This window comes from Uloborus diversus, chromosome 9 (assembly GCF_026930045.1).
Source record: "Uloborus diversus isolate 005 chromosome 9, Udiv.v.3.1, whole genome shotgun sequence".
In the NCBI taxonomy this organism is placed as follows: domain Eukaryota; kingdom Metazoa; phylum Arthropoda; class Arachnida; order Araneae; family Uloboridae; genus Uloborus; species Uloborus diversus.
In genome coordinates, this window is record NC_072739.1 from 24,052,526 (window position 1) to 24,074,320 (window position 21,795).

Below are 21,795 nucleotides of genomic sequence, written 5' to 3' on the forward strand. Positions count from 1 at the left end.
AAAAACAAAAGGATGCATTCTAGAAAAAGAAAAAGTCTTAGAATCAAAGAAAAAATCTTAATGATTGAGAGAAGAATCCAAAGAACTGAAGCACAAATTCTAATGATTGAGAGAAGCATCTTGAGAACTATTTGAAATATTAAAAGGACTCAGTGAGTGAAAAAAAAAAATTCAAATTTTAGCTACACAAAAAAAAAAGAAAATCTTTTAGTTTAAAGTTGAAATCTGAACGAATGTTAGAACAAAATTTCAACGCCAAAATCTGATGATGGGCGGATTTCAAGCAGCACTTGCTGGGGCTCTGCAAAATATAAGACGAGTATTAAGGAGAAAGTTTCTGCTAAAAACGAATGTGGTTCAAATGGGCAACGAAGTCAAGCCATTAAAATTAAAATAAGTTTATTAACGAAATCTAAAGCTAATTAATATCGAAACTATCAAAACGAAAAGGGTTAGGCATACGCCTCAACGAACACAGACGATGCTTTCACTTCCAAAGCAAACATACAACTGACTTCAAAGGGGAGTGGCTTCAAAATGACGTAATACAAAAAATAAAAGAAAAGCGAATCAAATCATTCAATAAAAAGAAATCATAAGTTTCGCTTCACTTCCCTTCAGCCAAGTCTAAGGCAGAACTACCTGCAATTTACCAACAGCCTGGTTATCACATCCAGAGATTGCAGTTCCGTCCTTGCTATGGACTCATCAGTCCGGAATAGTGATTAACCGAGCTGGAGGCAGATGTTATCTCATTGAAGCTGAGAGGGCCAACAAACTGGTAGCTAAAGTAAATGTAGTTCAACAGCGAGAGTCCGCAGACATGGTGAGGTTCAACCCGGAAATTGAAAGCAAAGCTTGGGTATTAAGGGGGCATTCATTAATTACAGAAGGGTTCCGAAGGGGAGGGGGGATGGAAAAATCTCTGCATACCCTTACTTGGGGGGGGGGGGGAGTGGTTAGAGCTATTCTTACGTAGAACTTTCCAAGTCGATATTTTACATTAGAAATCGCGCGGAAGTTTGGCAGGGATCATATTTCATTCGTTTCTGGAAGGTAAAAAACGCACTAGGATGAGCATATTTTTTTCACAAAAATGTTTTTTAAAAAATAATAATAATATTAGTGAATTTAATAAAGATTCCAGTGATGTACGATTCGTTATTTTATTATTTTGAAAAACGAAATGGAATCTTACGTGAGATGGGGGGGGGGGGGTTGAAAAATCTTATCCTGACATGGAGGGAGGAGGAAGGGTCAAAAATTGTCAAAATCCTCCTTACGTAATTAATGAATGACCCCTAAGCAGCACTCTTAGCTACAATGAGATGATATCTGCCTCCATCTCGGTTTTTCACTATTCCAGACTGATGAGTTCATTAACAAGGACAAAAGTGCAGTCTCTGAATGTGATAACTAGGCTGATTGGTAAATTGCATGAGATGATTAGTTTTTCACGCTTACAATTGCTTTGTAAACCTCAGCCTATCAAATGTAGAGCACGAACGGATAACAATTGTAAAAAACATACTGAAAATTTAAACTACGAAATTTTGATTATTAATATTCTTCCATTCAACAGAAGCAAGTCAAGAATTCAAAAAATTTTATAGGGGTAATTCATCCACTATTTCCGATTTCTAAATAGATTTCGCACCAACAGCTAAATACCAACTTTTGCGTTAAAGAGATTTAAAAAGCAGAAATGCAATGATTTAAATGTTTGGCTGGTGTAGAATAATCACAGTTCAAGGAAAATCTTTTCGCCATTTGTTCGAGGAATGCTGTTGAACAATTGTTTTTTCTCAGTTTTTTGAATGATTCAAAATAAGATCAAATCTAGAACATACAGATTGCCATAGGCTTCGCATACAACTTCGGCGCTTCTATTTCAACCCTGTAAACTAAAGTCAAACTTTTTTTTAGAAAAATTGAGACACGAGAAATAAATAAGGACTTGTTATCTGAAAATTTTGGACAACATCATTATAAAAAATGCTGAATTATGTCGACTTTGATGATGTGAAGGTTAAGAATATCATGAGAACACAAGATTCCTTTCTGGACAAATAACAATTTAATTTAAACCAGGAGTTCCCCCCTGGGGGGGGGGGGTGTTTTGACGGGTATTTCTCATTTTTTGGGGGTTCTTGCTTTTTTTTTTTTTTTTTTTTTTGGTGGGGGCTTCTCGATATTTAGGGGGTGCGCTCTTGCTGTTAGGGGGGCTTGCATGTTTAAAACATTCTGAAACATTGTACAGGTTTCCGCACGAAATCAAGTGAAAATCATGAAGAATTCGAAGAGATTAATTGAAAGTAAAAAATCTTAAGCATGACACATAGTAAATTTCATCTGGTAGTCTGTTACCCCAACGTAAATGCATACTTATCATAATTTTTGACACGATAGTTTTGTTTTTCTGACATGAATAAAAGCACATAATACAGGTAACATTCTACGACGAAAAAGTATTGCATTGAGCAGGGGCGCCCCGATGGCAGGTCACTCACTGTGACCTTCAAAAAAAATCCTCATTTGGAAAATTTTGCAGATGATTCGGCAAATTTGGATTTTTTCCAACTTTTAAAATTGTTTTTGAATGATATCTAATGTTTTTTCTCATTTGATGTTATGTATGATAAGTGTGCATGTTCGTGTTTTATCATTTGATGAAATTGGAATTTCATTCGAAAAATTTAGAATTTGCCCCCCCCCCCCAAAAAAAAAGATACTTTGAGGAATTTTGTCCTGAAATTGAATCGCGATCATTCGATTTTTTTTTTTTTTTTTTTTTTTAATTACTTTTACATTTGACAGCAGATGAAAGAGTTTTGTAGAATGAGTTTCGTTCTTTGTATACTTTGTGGTGCTAGGCAGCAAAAGAGAGAATTTTCAAAAAAATATTGACTTGAGAATTTTTAATAAAATTTGGAATAGTATCGATGTTGTTCCATTTTTGTGGAAAAAAACAACAATCATCCCGTTACAAAGATTGTCCTGAAATTGAGTCGCGATCATTCGAAGTTGTTTTAAAAAATTACTTTTACCTTCAACAGCAGACGAAAGAGTTTCATAGAATTCGTTTCGTTCTTTGTATACTTTGTGGTGCTAGGTATCTGATCTTGATAGTTACAGGCCGATATCCTTAACATGTGTTTTCGCAAAGTTCATGGAAAGACTTGTAATTGATCGACTATCGACTAAAATGGCATCTTGAAACCAAAGGAGTCTTACATCCTGCATAGCCGGATTTAAGAAAAACCTTTCTACCCAAGAATATGTGACAACATTTTTACAAGATTTTCTGTTCTGTGCTTCCTTCCATATATCTCGTTTGCATATGTATTTGATCTCTTCCCCGACTATTTCTGTATGGAGTTAGGATAATGTCCAAAACGTGGCTGCATTGGAAATTTAAAAAGCATCTGTGTTCCACAAGCAGGGCCGTATGCAAGGGGGTGGTTTATAGTTTTCAAACCCCCTCCGAAATTTTTTATCCAAAGAAATTTCCATGCTTTCCAAAGAAAAATCCCAATGAAAATCCCAATAAATGAATTCTCAATGAAAAACCCAAAGAAATTCAGCTTTCCATTATTTATTTATTTTTATTTTGGTGACAAAAATAATATTGTTATTATTATCATTTCAATTTCATTTGTGAAATGAAATTAGTTTAGTATGACTGAAAAATTGTACAAACTCATTGGGTGTTTATGGTAGTTATTGAGAAATTCATTTATTATGTAACAATATGGCGTTTTGTAAGAACATCCCTTCCTTCCATTTTGATAACCTATTGTAACAAAAATCAATAGAATACGCATGAAACCAAATTTGATAGACCATATAATTGTTTGGTAAAACCTCCTTCGAAACAAAAGTCTGGTTACGGCCCTAGGTCAGCTTCGTTGATATTCGCTGATATGAAATGAATTCGATGGAAAGAATATTATAAATATTATTTCTGCACAAAAAAAAGGGACCATGAAAATCTATGTTCTCTTTTATTGAATTCCTTATATATTTTTTTACTAAAACAATAGTTGTATTACTTGTTAGGAGAGAAATCATGACTTTTTTTTCTGCATGACAAAACAAAAAACAAAATCTTACAAAAGGCTAATTTGGAAACATACATCTGCCCCTTTAAATACAATGCACGTCGTTCAGAATTCAGCACTTCTGCAAGTCAGCTTCACGACAAACAAGAAAAAATGAAAGCCAGAAAAAATGCATCTTTTTCGCGGAATTGCAGGTCAACAGAACTAAGTTACGCGGATGTGCATCGAAGCCCGAAACACGAATTTAAAAAGTTGCTTTCAACAGGCTGCGTTAACAAATCTTACTTCGCTTTTTTTTTTCTCTCTCTCTTGCCTGACGTTTCTTTTTTTCTTCGCTTATGCCGTGGATCAAGGGACACAAAAGTATTAGACAGCGTTCTATTTTAGTGCATTGTATCGTTCTAAAAGAGAGACGGAGTTATTTATTTCTACACGCATACTCCTTAAGCTAAACAAAGGATATCGTAAATTAAAATAATGCCGGTATTTATAAATAATTTTTGCGGATTATGGAATACAGTCGAGTCCCGACTTACGCGAGGGTTGCGTTCCAAGACCCCTCGCGTAAGTCGGAATTTCGCGTTGTGGAGAAAGGTATGCGTAAGAACTTTTATAAACATACCCAATTGTTTAACACACTTGTAAACACCACCTTAAACTGTTTTAAACGATTCCTTAACTATACATTACCATTTCTTACATCAAGAACGGAATTTTTATTTGCCTTTTTTTTAAGCTGTTTTATTCGACATAAAATACTGTTACGATGCAAAATCAATGATCAATGGGGAAAGAGGGACATAAAATAAACTAGTATGGCACGTACTAGTAAAATAATAAAATAATGCACTATATTGTACTGTACAGTAGATCCAGTAATGATATTTGTAACTTAAAAAAAATGAAGATGATGATGATGATGATTTAGGCTGCGTGATCAAACCGTTATTCGAATATATATTTTAAATACAGTTGCATCGCTAATTCTTTTATAACGTGTCCATCTATGGAAACACCTTTCTTCCAGGTTTCTTTAATTTACAATACAGGGGCAGTTTCAATTTTCATTATTTTTGCGTTTTTGCATAGACACTACTCGGTGAACTTTTACAGATTTCCTTTTCTTGACTTTTAATTGTGTGCGTAGGAAGAGTCACTCATACCCAATTGTCGTGTTACCTTACTTTAGATAAAATAGCGGTCTTAGGTGTTACGTTTCATCAACTTTCGCATTTAGAATGAAAAAAATAAATGGAAAGTGAGGAGTAGTTATTTGTATGCACTAATAAAGCAATGTTTAGACTAGTCAATGATGCTAAAGGAATGAAGGTTCATTTGCGAAAAAAAATATTTTTTGTAACCAATAACAAAGTTGATACTTACGCACCACGATTCCCTTCCGAAAATTTTCGTGTTGCTGGCGAGAAATTAGCCTTAAGTCAAAAAAAATTTTAGTGAGGAAAAAATCGCGTTATAGCCATTTCGCGTAAGTCGAATCGCGTTGTAGAGGGAGTCGACTGTAACTGCGTTCGAATTAGTACGTTATAAGCCAAAATGCATATTCTAAAACATGATTGATGATAGATATTTTTTTACAATACTAAAAAGACTGTTAGTTTTGACGGTTAGTTTGACTGTTAGTTTTTATTATTGGATTCAAGAAAAACAAACATTCAATAATAATGTTTGTCTGTTTTTCTTAAACCCGTAGTAAGATAATATATCGCTGTTCCGGTGGAACATTGACGTAACTGCAAAGTTAACTGAAAATGAGTTATTGTCGTCATTGGGTCCAAAACTGGTCATCCCATACGGAGGAACACTGACAGATTTGTTTTTCAACTTTCAGCCACCCCCAGGGCAGCAACTCATGTTTCATTGCATGAGATTGTTTCATGTATCTACTACTGTAAAACTACTTTTTGCAGTTGCGTCAGAGTTCCACCGGAATAGCGATATAAAATTGACTTTTTAGTTTGCATTACAGCACTTAAAAAAGTTTTTTTTTGTTTTAGTCCGTAGTTTCATAAATAACTTTTTACCATGTTTTCACTGCACTCTTTTCTTTTTTTTATAAAATCGGACATTTCCCATAATTATGAACGGGAGCAACGAAACAGGTTACATGAAAACGAGATTGTCCCGTTTAAAACGGGACGAATGATGGTCATCTTTACTATGCGAACAAATTGTAAAAAGTTAGCATTTAGCTGTCTGCCTGCTGCTCTCTCACACGCTTTTAAAAAAAACGTTTACAAAGTAAATGCGATGTAACGGGGCTTATAACAGGGAAAAGAGCCGTTTACATTATAACTTGCAGAGTACCACCCCCAAGTAGTAGTGAACTAGACCGCTTTCTACCTGGTTAAGAGTAGATCCAAAATTCTACACGCAACGATCCCTTTTCACAACCATTATGGAACGGATATGGAGAGTCATATCTCATCGCGGTTTGAAATACTTGCAGTGAGCCGACTTTTTGGTCAATATAAACGGTTCTACAGGTGGGTATGTCACTCATATTTGCCCAAATTTACATGGCTACGAGAGAGTGGTTGTGGAAAACACTTTTCAGGGACTTAGCAATATTTGCAAAGCATCAGAAACTCATAACTACAGTTCATAACTGAACTATTACATGTTTCGATATTTTGAATTAATTGGCAATTTGCTACCCAAAAACAGCCATGAGTTCAGCATTTAGACCAGACAGTAAGGGTTGCCATTTGAGCTTTTCTTTGTCACATATATGGTATTCCGCCACAACACCGAATTTCAGTGGAATTAAAAGAATCTTTATCACTTTTTTGGTGAGAAAGGCTTTGTACAACTCAAGTTGACATAAATAACTCAAGAAAAGGACCGCCAATAATTATTGCGCGAAGGGAATGAGATTTCACACTTTTTCTAGCTAAGAGGCATACGCTTTGTACTAAATCACTTCCTCTGAAATTTAGCATTTGAAGTCATTTGTTTTGATTTTTATTTTCAAACATACTAAACAGATGAAGAGAGAAATCTGAAAAGCTTGAACATGCTCTTTCTTTTATATCAGTGTAACAGACGATTTACCACTCTAGTTACTTAGTCACTTCATAGATAGCGTTACTGAAGTCAATTGTTAACTTAAATGGCATCATCTTAGGACCTTAACTTTAACAAAAAATATTTTTACTTACAAACTAAATTTTCAAACTGATTTATGTGAAGAATTTACTTCAAAAAAAAAAAAAAAGTTGACATAGGTCTAACATGTGATTTTCGAAGATCTAATAAATAAAAATACTGCAGCTTAAAAACTCTTGACACGAGGTGAAGGAACAAGTAATTCTAGAATTATGCCCCAATTCAAAGATAATATCCTTTCACCAGCATTGCATATCATATGATATTACAAAGAGCTGGACAATTTTCTAAAAGTTCTATGCATTTGCTGTCTCATAATTTAAAACTTCCACCAAAACTTCAATACAAGCATCACAATGCGCGATACGAAGCAAAAAGAACAGCACCAAGCTGAACACAAACTAAAGAATATTTTCAGTTCATTAATTTCATTTCTAAAGCTCTTTTGGCAACCAGTAAGATAGAAGCCACATACCAGAGCTCAACGAAAGGGCTCCCAGGCGGAAAAAGAAGACACTCGGACAAATAAATCTTCAGTAATTTGGCGATTTTGATACGCTTGGCTGATTTAGTAGGAAACAGGATGTTAAAAGTGGCAATTAAAGATAGAACACGCAAAAAGTGATTTCATAAATATGTAAACAATGTCTTAAAGGAAATGATGTTAGTTTGTCGAGAATTGGGAAAGAAACACGTTGTAACAATTATTCGAAACTCTGAGTTGTAATTCTAAAAATACTTCAGAGCAGAAATCCTGACCTTTTTTCCCGAAAGTGTTTCCAAAAGAATAAAGCCGTGGAAATAATTTCACTTTACCGATTTATTTTGGAAGAGGAGGAAATGTTTGATTTAATCACTAACACTTGTATCCGGCATTTTGTTGGGTTTTTGTTAAGTTGTTCCTTTTTTTTATGTTAGAACAGAGGATTTAAATTTTAGTGTTTGAAGAATAATCCGCAGTATACAAATCACTGAAGTTCAAAAAATTAACATTAGACGGTTCCCTTGCTATAAGTGAGTCAGTACTGAAAGCAGATCTTAAAATAAAATAATATAAGTGAATGGAATGCTAGATAGATGTTGTAAGATTAAAAAATCCGAAAACATGCACAGAAAATCAACAAAGGTTAAATCGAAAATGGCCATTAGGGCTGCAAGATTAGCCGCCTTCGGTGCCCCGGGCAACCCCATTGAGTTCAGATGTAGTGTAGCGGGCGCTGCACTAAATCTAACCAGCTCAAGTTTGGTTATTACAACATAGAAGGCGCCACAGAAATAAATTATGCCCTTTTTTGGGTTTAGTAGTGCCATCTATGAAGTAACTAGCTAACTGGAGTGGTACATGGCTCATTAGTGCTACAGTAATGCCGACAAAAAACTATTTCTTTCCTAAATCTAAGATAATAACCGAATGAACATTTTTGAACTTATCGTTCATATCGCTAAATTAAAAGCTGAGCATTATAGCTGTTTAATGTTTAAACGCATATGTTTTGCTTAAAACTTTTTTCACTTGATTAAAGGATTCAAGTCACATTTTTGTTTTGTCTTGATCATGTCGCAGAATATTCTATGCAATCAAATTAGTCTGGCGGTAAGTATAGCAACAACGGACGGCAATTTCACAAATGACAAAAGGCCACAAGGCTCCTAATGAATCAAAAATAAATTATTCAGGCGGCAAAAGTGCAATATCGCTTTATATCCAATTACTAGATCCGCCTGTGAGTGACCCGATGCTCATTTTCGAAGAGCCCTGCCCATTAGCCACGTGCCTCCAGAGGAATGGGAATCAACAAGTGTTCGGCAGGTGGAAAAGTTACGCGACTATTAATACCAGGCTGGAATATCGATTCTTAGTGAAGAGAATTGGAAAAGCATTTAAATTAGGGAAGTTGAGATAAAACCCGCGAGTTATCCATAGTTTCACAACCTTTTCACATTGTCATACATTCAGGGGTGTGTACAGAAATTTTGGGGCCCGTCACAAATGGCCCCCCTCCATATTGCTTACCCCTATATTTCACCCCTAGTTTTAAAAATATTGGGCCCCCTTCAGGCTTGGGTCCGGGCCAACAGGTGCTCTATCCCCCCTGTGCACGCCCCTGCATACATTTATACCTTTAAATAACTATAAAACTATGGACATATAGCGTAAAAGCTCGTTTGTCCGGTCACCGATGATTCGGATCTCAGGATAATCTGGTCCAATTAGAAGATTTTTTTTTAATGTTCAGACCGATAATAATTTTAAACAATGATAACAAGCAAGCAACTATGTCATTCAAGTACGCTAAGCATCGCTTTTTATTTGAATCTATTAATGATACAGCCAGGGACCTATCACGATAAGTTGGTGCTCAGGTACTGGGGTAAAACTTGGTGCTCATCTTACAAGAAAATTTTCACATTTCTAAGTAGTATTTTTCAAAAAAGCTAAATAAGAGAAAAATGTACCCTATTTTGATGCCCCTAAAATTGTGATGTTTAGGTGCCCTGCAGGACTCTCTCTCTCTATGCGTTAATCAGGCTCTAAATACAATGAGATAAATATTTACCTTTGTGCTGAAAAGTAAAGTAAGGAGTAACAACGTCAAAAAGCACAAATTGCAGATTACTGCAGACACGTGTTTCTGCGTTACTAGGAACGCCTTTTTCAATGCAAAAGAAATGAGCTTATGGATGAAAAGAAATCTGTCAAAAGCTATTGTCGGATGTCTTTTGTGCTTCCTGAATACAATGCTTGCTTGACTCAGGGGTGATAGTGGATTCAAATAAAATTTTCTGAAAACACTAAAATTTTTGGAAACTGAAAAAGCTTCCCCCCCCCTCCTCCCTCCCGTAAAAACTCTATTCAAATATGCATACAAATATCATTGAGATCATTGGCGGGAAAAAAGCATTTTAAAGGTTTTTTTTTTTAAATTACGAATGTTTTGTGAGCGTAAAATTTTCGGAGACGGACACCCAAAATTTCTGGAAAATTTGGATCACAAAATACCCCTGGTTTGACTGCTTCAATCAAACACCAAACATGTTTGAAACAGAAGACAGTGTACTACTTCCTAGTTGAAAAATGATGCGAAAAATAATTTGGGTATCTTTTAATGTCTAGCAAACAGTTCTGTGTAATTTTGTTGCAAACACATTTCTTTAAAATTTGTAATAAAGGGCAAGTCTACTTATTTGAGGATTTCTTTTTCGTATTGTAATGTGGCTCTGATAACTTGAATTATGATCTTGACAATGTTTCCTCTCTTGGGGGTAAAAGAGAAGGGTCATTAGCACTGAGTTTAGTTTTGTTTTAAGAAAAGTATTTTCGTTGATGGGAGATTTTCAAAAGTATTCCAACTCAAATCCAAGCCAACGAACCAAAACAAGGTAAACATTGTCAAGATCATACCTTAACTTATCAGAGCTACAGGTGGTTTACCTGTACCCATACTTTCCGAATCATCTGGATTTTCGAATTCCGAATTGCCTGTCGCCCCAGTTAGTCAGTAAAAACGAGGTTGTATTGCACTTATTGTGTCACTAGTTAAATGAATTTCCTTTTGAAAGATATTTTGGGCATCGATACAAAAGGTTTGAAATGTGAAAGACTGAAGTTTTACCATAGAAAATTTCAACGAAGGAAGAAAAAAAAAATTCAAGAGCAATCCATTGCTGTTCTTTTTGTCAGTCATCACAATCATGAAGCATTTGTCCACTTAACATTTATATCCAAAGAGAGACACATATCAAACCTCCAACAGTTTATTTAGGGGGCCTACCTAGGAAGGGGGAGGGAGTCATGGCGCAGACTGCGCCATTGAAATATTTAGGGGGGGGGGGTGAGGGGCATTTTTTCATTTTTAGGGGAGGTCTTGTTTTTAGGAAGGTCTTTGCGTAATTTAGGGGGGGGGGACACCTTTGCCCTCAGGGTGGGTGGGCAGGGCCGGATTTAGGGGAGGGCAGGCGGGGCTATTGCCCCGGGGCTTCCACAACAAAGGGGCCCCCACAATAAAATTTTTACAAAATATCCTAACTTTCACGGGTCGAAAATATCGGATATATACATATATATCAAAATATTCGGATATATATCAAAATATCGGATATTTTCGAAAGTATGATGATCTCTCCAAACCCTGATTAGGGGCCTCCACTCCTTCGTTGCCCCGGGGCCTCCACACTTCCAAATTCGGCCCTGTGGGTGGGCATCCCAGGTTTATTCAATACTGAAATCATGGGAGCCGAGAAGAAAACATTTGGAGAAGAGGAAAACTCAATTTGAAATCCAAATTTCCCCGAATGATAAAATACGTGCATGCACACATATTATAGGTACATAACATCTAATGAGCAGAACAAACATTAGGCATCATTAAAAACAATTCAAAATTTAAAAAAAGAAAAACGATTCTTAGTGTTGCAGTATTTCTCCAAATTCGCCGAAAACGGAAATTTTGGAGAGGCCACAGTAACTTTCCATCGGGGCAGTTATGTATAAACACGGGCCTGGAGTTTAACATATAGTAGTATTATAATTGCAAAGAAATGGATATACAAAAAACCTTATTCTGCAGTTGTTACAAAAATTAATCGACATAAATTCTAAAACTCTGCTCAACAAAACAGAAAATCTAAACTAAAAGTTTTAATGCTTGAAATTCATGAGGGAAAGTGGTTTTGAAGATATGGTACTTTTGAGCGTCTTTTCCCACCCAGTCAATAGGAGGGGAGGGGGGACAGGAGGTCAAATACCCCTCTGGCTTTGAGAAATTAGTTTGTTTTAAGTGTTTTTCGGGTACATTTTCCATTGAAAAAATGCCTCTGTCTACCCCCTCCCCCCTATTCCCAAAAAATTGAAATAACGAGACTTGTTTCCCAACAAAACTAATTTTTTGTTATGAATACAACAAATAACAAAAAAAATTTTGTATCATTTGATGAATAAATTTTAGTTTTCTGCGGTTTAAACATTGTAAACCATCGGTATCAAAATGTAGACAAAACTTTCTGATTCTGTTATTTCATAATTTACGCTGGTCACCGAATAAAAACAAAACATAAAAATGCTGCAACCAAAACAGAAACAAAAAGAAGAAAATTCATGGTACATACCCAAAATATGAAGTTGATTAACACAACCACGTATTTAATACACGCCAAACAACCTTTTACAGCCATTGCAAAACTTGACAAACTTTTCCCACAGCGTAAATAAAAAAAAAGTTTCTTGGAAGTATCCAAAAGTGCGTCTGTTCTCAGTGAGAGACTCAAATAACTACACTCCGATGAAAGACAGAAAGTTTCATCATTCAGTAGAAAGAAAACACCTTTGCGAACGGATTGGTTAGAACAATTGTCCCCTCCCACTCAAATTTTGCTGCTGCCATCTATTTACGAAATTGAGTACTAATACTGTACTTGAATTAAATTTTTAAACATGCAATTCATCGAGTAATATGAGAGGGAAAATAATTAGTGATGTTCCGGATATCCGTATCCGTATCCGCGGATATCCGAGGGAAAATAAAGATCAGTATCCGTATCCGTATCCGTTACTTTTTGGCGGATCTTAAACGGATCATTTCCATTCTAAAAAAATTTAAATTTTTGAATGAAAGACTCTTAAATTCCGTTTAAATTAGGTTTTATTCCCTATTTAAATTTTAAGGTATCATTTCAGAAGCCAATTTTCTATCCCCCCCCCCTCCGTTGCAAAAAGGAATTGGAAATAAGTTTTAAAAGTGTATATCAGTGTGTGTTTTTGTGGCATCGTAGCTCCTAAACAGAAAAACCGATTTTGATAGTTCATTTTTCGTTCAAAAGGTGACTTGATCAAAAGTGTTCTTAGCTTGTCCTCGTTTTTGTGTAACTTTAATTACCGGAGATATTAATTAAAAACCGACTTAACGTTGTTCACAATTAGGGTAGCAAAAATTTACCCGTACGTTAAAAATGTTGGCCCTAATTGAAAGAACGAAGTTTTCTGCGTTTGATATTTATTTGAAACTTCCAACTGATATACAGTAGGAGCTATAATCTTGTTAAGTAAATTTTAAATGCAATTCTAAGCATTTATACGCGTGATTGGTAGCGATTTCATAGTCGGAAGATAAGAAGAAAAAGCTCAATGATTTAAATTTTTACCTGCTGTCAGTTCATATTTGTTAACAAATGTGTAATCTGACCCGCGAAATTCATCTTATTATAAAGTCGGCTCTCTGGGAATGTTTTGGTTTTTTAATTTTTAATATAATATTAGTTTTTGTTATTGATTTGGGGTTTCTGTTATTCTTCATTTTTGTTTTTCTCGGCATCCTTCCAAAAAAGTGAGATCAAATTCTCTATTGTATTTACTGTTTGTAAAGGTGTTACCGGCTCTATATTTTGTCGGTCGGAGTAAGTTCGGTGGAATGGGTCAGCGCTGCATTTATGCTGAAATAAAATGCGAAAAATTATTTCTAGCCTGTCCAGTAGCAGCTTTACACTCTTGTTCCTGTATCCTACATCTACCGAGCAAGCTAGAAATAATTTTTCACATTTCATCTAAGCATTAATGCAGCACTGTCCCATTTCTTCCAACTCTCCCTCAATTTAACGGAGATTTCTTTAAAGAGTAAGTCATAGTCTTGATTACATTTTAGCCGCAGTTGACATTTTTTGAAGAAACTACCATTATTCTGAAGGGAATAAATACCTTCTGTAACAAATTTTACACTTGGATAGTTGAATTGGGTTAAAAAAAAAAAAAAAGAGATCCGTATCCGTATCCGCGGATCTTGCCACTAATGATCCGGAACCGCGGATCTACTTTTTTAACGATCCGGCACATCACTAAAAATAATATTATGCAGCGGAACCCACCTAGGGGGGTCATGGCGCAGATTTTTAGGGAGGGGGGTTTGAGGGATATTTTTGTCATTTGGGGGGGTAGGCAGACGTCACCATAATTATTGGAAAGGGGGACAGCATTTTTTTTAGCTCTCCTAATTTTGTCATCATACTATTCAATTGGTATACCATCAAGCTGGAACGCTCCCTTGCTAGAACTTTTTTCTATTTTAGTTTTAACAGTTTCCATTTTTCCTATTGATATGAATTGCGCTTGCCTATTTATTTACTTATTACTCAATCTACACCATAAAGTAGGTGTGACATTATAAAATCACGTGTAAAAATACATTAAAATTTAAATTATTTATTCAAAAAATATGCATCTTTTACTCTATACAAAAATAATGTACAGAAACATTTTTTAGATTTTAAAATGTGATCCGAAAATGTTTCTCCAACTGTTTTATTTAAAAGGAATTATTTATAAATTGCAGTCATTATAAAATCAAGTTAGGATGTGCTGTGTACAAAAATATTAAAGACATTAATAGCATTTTTTTTTAAGTTTTCGAAATAATAATATCTTGTTAACTTGTTTGTTAGTTATAGATTTCCAATTATAACGAATGAAAGTCCACAAATAACATTTTCCGATCAGCTGTTAATTTAAGTCAATAAAAAAGACCATTGTGCATAAATTGAAAAGCTTTGCTTCTGATGAGTTTAAAGCAATAGCGATTTCTGGAGAAATAAAAAAAAAAAAAAAAAAAGGACGCCGGTTAATTGAATTGGTGGATAATTGAATCAACCGCTTTAATAAATCAAGTTGTCAAAAACAGACTAAAATCCACCTTTATATTGAATTTTCCGCTTTATTGAATCAGCCACTTTATGGAATCGAAACTGTTTCGAGTAAATGTGATTCATATAAGCGGCGGCCAATGTGGTACAAAGAGTGAAAACTTAAAAAGTCAAAAAAAGGAGGGGGAAAAAAAGAGGGGGTATTAAGGGCGGCAATTTCAAGATTTTGTCCTGTCTCAGAAAAATCGGAAGAAGAATTTAATTCTAAAGAAAAATTTAATTCTAAAAACGCAGTTTTCAACGATCTTTGGTGGGAAAAGGAGGACGGGAGAACTTGAGGTTCTTTTCCGGAAATGTTTCGAAATTGAAGCTTCAACCATGCGATTGTTGTGTCTGGAAGGGGAGGGGATAGAAGAAAACTAACGCAGCAACTCAGTAAGTGAATTCATTAAGCAGAATTTTATTGTCATTTCCTCTTTGGATTCGTATAAAATAGTGGCGTAACCGAAAGAAATTTCGGAGAGAGGTATGCAGGCGCGTTGTTTCCAATTTTCCAAGAGGGGAGGGGGAGGGTGCAAAGGGTACATACTCAATAAAAATAAAACAAACAAAAAAAAAAGCAAAACCCACGCCCACTTACGTGTAAATACATTAAGGGGAGGAGCAATGGACCCCCTAAATGACGGGCCTGGGGGTATATGCTTCGCTTTAGTTCCTAAAAAGTTAAAAATCCCGAGTTTTTTTTTTCTTGGGGGGGAGGATACATTCCTATCCACCCTGCAGCTAGAAGTTGCTAATTCATCTAAGAAAAAACTTTTTTTCTTCTAAAACTACAAATTGTTCAACCATTCGTCGATTTACCCTGTTTGGCAACAACTGCCGAGACCTATATTTGTGTCCTTTGGAAAGAATGAGTTCAGTAATATAATCTAAATTTAGCCTCGGTTTAATTCCCAACGGAAGCTTGGACCATTGTGAAAAGAAGAGAACTAATCTCATCGGGCCGCCGTTTTCTCTCTCTCATTAAGCGCCACCGGGTAATTACCACTTGCAATTAAATGATTAAATCCTGCGAAGTGTGAACTTCTCTGATCAAAACTTGTATTTCATGGTATCGTTCATCAACTAAGCCGAAGGATGGCGAACCTTTTTCGATTAGTGTCTGCCAGTCCCGGTCGCAGGAGAAAGTCTGCAGACTATTTCTTAGTTGTGGCCAAAAGAATCTTCAAAAAAAAAGAAAAGAAAAGAAAAATTAATTTGAATTTTGACATCTTGAATTCAAATTATGTTTATCGCAATCACGAGTGTGTACGTAGGCGTGTGTGTTTGTGTGTGGGGGGCGGGGTATGTGTGTTTGTGTGTAGAGGGTATGTGTATGTGTGTGTAGGCATGTGTGTTTGTGTCTGTGTGCTGGCATAAGTGTATGGGTAGTTGTGTGTATGAATGTGTGTGTTGGGGGGTATGTGTATGTGTGTTTAGGCATATGTTTGTGCCTGTGTGCAGGCATGAATGTGTGGGTAGTTTTGTGTATGTGTCTGTATGTATGCATGAATGTGTGAGTAGTTGTGTGTATGTATGTGTGTATGTTTTTGTGTGTGCGTATGTGTAGGTGTCTGTATGTATACGTGTGTGTAGGTGTATGTGAGTGTATGTGTTTGTGTGCGTATGTGTGTGTATGTATGTATGCGCGTGTGTGTAAGACACGGATGCAACCTGGAGACGGCTTTCGCTATAGGAGCAGCATCGTGAGGACCCGGTAGACGGTGATGCTGCAGAGGGTGGCGGTGAGAAAATAAAATCAAAGGACATCAAAACAGTCAAGTGAGAACAATAAGCAATCGTGATTGCTCAAAAAGAAAAAGAAAAAACCTTAAATTTCCACGAAGGAAAAATTTGTACTGTAATATCTGATATAGAATTTACAGGTAGCACGTATTTTTTAAGTTTTTCATCTTATTCTTTTAGCACTTCTGGAAGCTCATTTATATTTTACGATTAAACAAATGTCAGTTTATCTTGCAGACCTCATTTTTTTCGGATTTTCAACAAATTGTGTCGCAGACTGCAGAAAGACATTCTGCAACCAGAGTGCCAGTTAAATTACGGTGAACGTTTTTCCGGACATTCAGTGTGCCATTTGGAGTAATTCTTTAAAAAAAAGTAAACTTCACTCAGCCCCTTTTTCACTTCTCATTCGACTTCTATCTTGAACAAACAATATGTTAGTATTATTTTTTTAAATTCAGATTAAAATTATGATTAGGTACAGAACTTCAAAGCGAACACGCTTTCTTGTGTTGCGATTTGCCGTAAGAGGGCGTGTTCCTCACCTATTTAAGCAAGTTGTCTTGTATCTTTTGGCTTATGTTATGTTATGTTAAGCTTATGTTGGTGATGTTATGTTACATCAGTTGAAGGGAGCCGCCAGCCCTCATAATACTGGCAAGAACGAGCACTGCCTCGTTATCTTCATTCTCTTTTAAGTTTTAAATAAAAGTTAGTTTTAAATTAGTGTTGATTTTTGGAACCACCGATAAAGCTACACAAGTCAAATTTTATATGGTGCATTACGGCCACGAATGGAGCTGCTATGAATTTGAGTAAAAGAGGATGTACAGTGAATTAAAGCTTCGACAGAAACTAAGGTAGGCTCATAAACTTCATTATTCAGTTTATCTCAAGTTTCAATTGTACGAAAATAAGTTTAAAAAAATGACTTCAATCCAAGAATTGGAAAGCGATAAGTTTCAAAAACTTACAGCAAAGAGAACTGTTTTGCGAAGGTTAACTACTCAATTAGTCGATCAAATTGAGAAAAAGATAAAACATGTAGGTGAAATTGATGAAGCAGAATTACGCGACGATTATGAACTTTTAATTGCAAGGTCTAACGGATTGACAGCGCTTGATAGCGAAATGTTAGAATTTATTGAACTCGAACAAATAGAAAAAGAAGTAACTTTAAATGATGAATACGAAGCTAAATGCCTAAAATTTTCTAAAAGAATATTGCGTTATTTAGAAAATAAAAATAAAGGCAGTCGAAATTTAAGTTCTTCAAGCAACCAAAGTACAAATGCTAGAATTAATGAAAACTCTAGACAAGGTTCAGTTAAATTACCTAAGCTAGTTATAGAAAAGTTCTCAGGAGATCCAAAGCATTGGCAAAGCTTTTGGAACAGCTTTCAAAGCACAATAGACAAAAATGAAACAATTTCAGAAGTCGAAAAATTCGCGTATTTAAAAGCCCTTTTAATCGGTCAGGCAGCTAATGTTGTGTCTGGATTCGATCTTTCAAGCGAAAACTATGATAATTGTAAAGAAATGCTAAAAAATAGATTTGGCAAAAGAGATATCATAATTAATTCTTTTATGAACAAAATAATTAACTTAGAAGAGGTTAAGAGCTCTTCCAATGTTCTAGCGCTACGGAGAATTCATGACGAAATTGAAATCGCTTTTAGAAATTTAGAGGCAATGAATGTAGAATCTAAATCCTTCGAACTCTTATTAATGCCTATTTTGCAAAAAAAGCTACCTCATGATTTAATACTGCAATTTAATAAGCAGAGAGAGGACGGTGATATTGAAATTTCTGAATTCATTTCATTTTTAAAGAAAGAAGTGGAATGTCGGGAAATTACTTTAGCAGCATGTAATGAAAATAAAGCTTCGACAATTTCTAAAGGTTATAGTAATCAAAAGAATGTTAGTAAAAGGTATGATAGAGATATTACTACAGCCAGTGCATTGAATACTTCCGTAAATCAAGTATGCATCTTCTGCCAAAATGCGCATAGTTCCTACAAGTGTAACATTCGTGCAACGGAAAAAATAAAACAGCTTAAAACGGATAACAGATGTTTTAAATGCTTTAAGAAATTTCATTTGAGTAGGGTTTGTAATGATAAAAGTGTTTGTTTCAAATGTAATGGGAAAAATCATCATGAATCGATTTGTTTCAGAAATAGTGACGAACGTTCTAACTCAAGTAAATCTTTAGAGCAACTTAAAACTTCGGAAAATACTTTAGTCGCTTCTAATTCAAATAATGAATCTGTAGTTCCTAGAGTCCCTATATGAAAACGTAGTTTTCAGAGTTGCGACAACGCGGCATCATTTTCCTATTGGTCGAAGACCGCCTGAGGCAGTGTTTCTTCTTCTCCCGTAGGATTAACATGGAGCGTATGACAGTGCTGTGGAAAAACCCAGAATCTGGAAAATTAAAGGTGAGTCCAAGATTTTAATGCTCATATTACTGTTCTAAAATGTTCAAATTATACGTGTGTAGCTTTACTTGAGTGAGTCCATTCCTATTTCTTTAACTATCGCGTAATTATATCAAGAACATGTGTTCCGGTGTGCTAAAATTCCCTTCTGACACTTTATTTGGATCTTTTATAGTTAGTTTACCTGTTAAATCAATTATTCCAATCACAACGTTATTGAAAAACAACACTTTAAGACAAGGCAAAAGTTTAAATTGTGTAAATTAAAATTTTTTAACGATAGATCTCTGTATTTGGTTTGGCGCGATCAATTTCGTGCTTGGCGACGAGAGAAAGTAAACAAAACATACACTTGTGATGTACGCGAGGATGTCTTAACATGTGATTTGTATTATAAATGCTGTATGTTGCAGAATTTTTTTTTTTTTAAATAAATGTGACTTGATATTAAAACCCATTTTAACTTATGTTTTAATGTTAGGGTTTTTATTTTTCCCGATCATTGACAAAAAGTGACTTATGTATCGTTTTTAATATTCCTTCAAGCTATAAAACTCCAAGTTAAATCTTCTCTTTATGCAACGTCAAGTATTTACAGTGTCAAATTTTTATTTTTTGAAAGGAGATGCAGAGGAAATAAAATGCTTATAAATTATAGAACTTTTAATGCTTGCTGGCAGTATCTTTTAATAACATTTAGATTTAAGGAAAAACGATTTGTTATGATTTTCTGCCAAATATTTATTAGTTAAAAATTGTAAAAAAAAAATGCCAATTTGATTATGAAATTAATGTCACCACATGAATTTGCCAAAGCGTTTGAGGTGGATATGAAGTAGAACACTTGCTTGACACACGGCAGTTTTTATCAATTTTTTAGGTTGAGCGAGCCAATATAAAATGTACTATTTTATTAAAAATTTAATGCATTGTAGGCAGTTTTAGTTATTTTGGTAATTTACTCTTTTTTATTCAACAAGCACGTCACTCACTGTGTGTTCCATCATAAACAGAAAACTGAGATGTTCTAAGTTCGTTTCAAGTAGTGTGTTGGTACTTTTTATTATGCTCTAATTAGGGTTTACTAATTTTTAGGTTGCCTAGTTATTTCCTTTACATGCTACTCTTTCTTTATCACCTGAAGAATAAAGTTCATGCTATCACCCCGCTTCAGGTTAGTAAAAATTTCTATTTTTATTGAGAAAATGATTTTTAAATAATTATGGCCATGATTGATACATAATTAAGTTTTAACAAATGTTGAATTACCTATGAGATCAGGACCGTTATCATGGGTTTTTGAGATTGTAAAAGTCCTCCCAGCCACAGCTCTTGTTTGTCACAAATTAGGTACATTTAAAGTTTTGCGGGTTGAAATATCAATACTTTTATGATAAAATGCTGAATCAAAGATTTTTTAAGTGAAATTTTTTATGCAAGGGCTTTGAAGTTATGATCCAACCTTTTTGTGTGACGAAAAGTGGTGGGGATAAGCAATGTCGGTTAGAAGGAAAGCAGTGACTTGCTTGCCTTCAGGTATTGGAGAAAAGTGAGACATCATACTCTTCTCGCTTCCTTTCTCATTTTGTATGGTTGCATGTACTGCGTTCAGGCAGGGCAGAAATCAGTATGTACATTTGTAATTACTTACTTTAATTATCGTAAACAGATCATTTCTCTTCTTAAGAAGGAAGAAGATGATCATTATCAGTAGACACATGTATATAATTTTATGTAAAAATATGAATAAGAAACACAATCTGAGTTCAAAAGTGTTTGATGAATAGTTAAAATGTTTCACGTCTATCGTGTGTCATTATGACACAACCTGCTTCTTGGAATCAAACTTTAGAAGAATTCTACTCTTCTAGATCAGCAGAAAAATAAGGTACATGAAGTTCTTACCCCACATCAAGTTCGTAAAAATTTCAATATTTGGTGGGAAAATGATTTTTAAATAATCCTATCTCGATTAATGTGAATTTAAATTTTAACTAGTGTGGAATTGCATTTTAAAATAAAGGCTGTCATCGTGGGGTTTTGCGATTATCTGTAAAGATCAGGGTTCGAAAATATCCGATATTTTGATATACAGTCGAGTCCCGACTTACGCGAGGGATGCGTTCCAAGACATTTCGCGTTGTGGAAAAAGGTATGTAAAAACCTTTATAAACATAACCAGTCATTTTAGACATGTGTAAACACAATCTTAAACAGTTAAAAACCTTTTCTTAACCATACCTTACTGTTTCTTACATAAATAACTGAATTTTTATTTGTATTTAAAAAAAAAAGCCGTTTTATTCAACATAAAATTCTGCTATGATGCACAAAAACAATGATCAATGGGAAAGACAGACATAAAATAAACCAGTACTGTACGTATGGCATGTAGTAAGGAGAACAAATGCCCTATAGTTGTACTGTACAGTTGATTCAGTAATGATATTTGTAACTTAAAAAAAGTGAAAATGATGATTTATGCTGCAGTTATTCTAATATATTTTTAAATACAGTTGCTTCATTGGTTCTTTTATGAAGTTTCCATCTATGGCACTACCCCTCTTCCTGGTTTCTTTAATTTACAATAAAAAATAGCTTCCATTTTCGTAATTTTTGCATTTGGCTTGGATACTATTACTCGGTGAACTTTTATGGATTTCCTTTTCTTGACTTTTAATTGTACGTATGGAAGATTCACTCATACCGTCATACCTAATTGTTGTGCGACCCTTCGAAGCATTTTTTGGTTC

General features: G+C 34.9%; 1 protein-coding gene across 1 annotated transcript in view; it reads right to left on the reverse strand.

Moving 5' to 3' along the window:
• LOC129230638 (CD9 antigen-like) overlaps window positions 1-12,454 on the reverse strand; it is a 100,094-nt gene extending 87,640 nt beyond the window's left edge. Inside the window, exon 1 of the mRNA XM_054865053.1 lies at window positions 12,294-12,454. Within this exon, the coding sequence (XP_054721028.1) occupies window positions 12,294-12,359 (66 nt within the window). The 5' untranslated portion in view covers window positions 12,360-12,454. The remainder of the gene's footprint in view (window positions 1-12,293) is intronic.
• Between the last annotated feature and the right edge of the window lie 9,341 nt (window positions 12,455-21,795).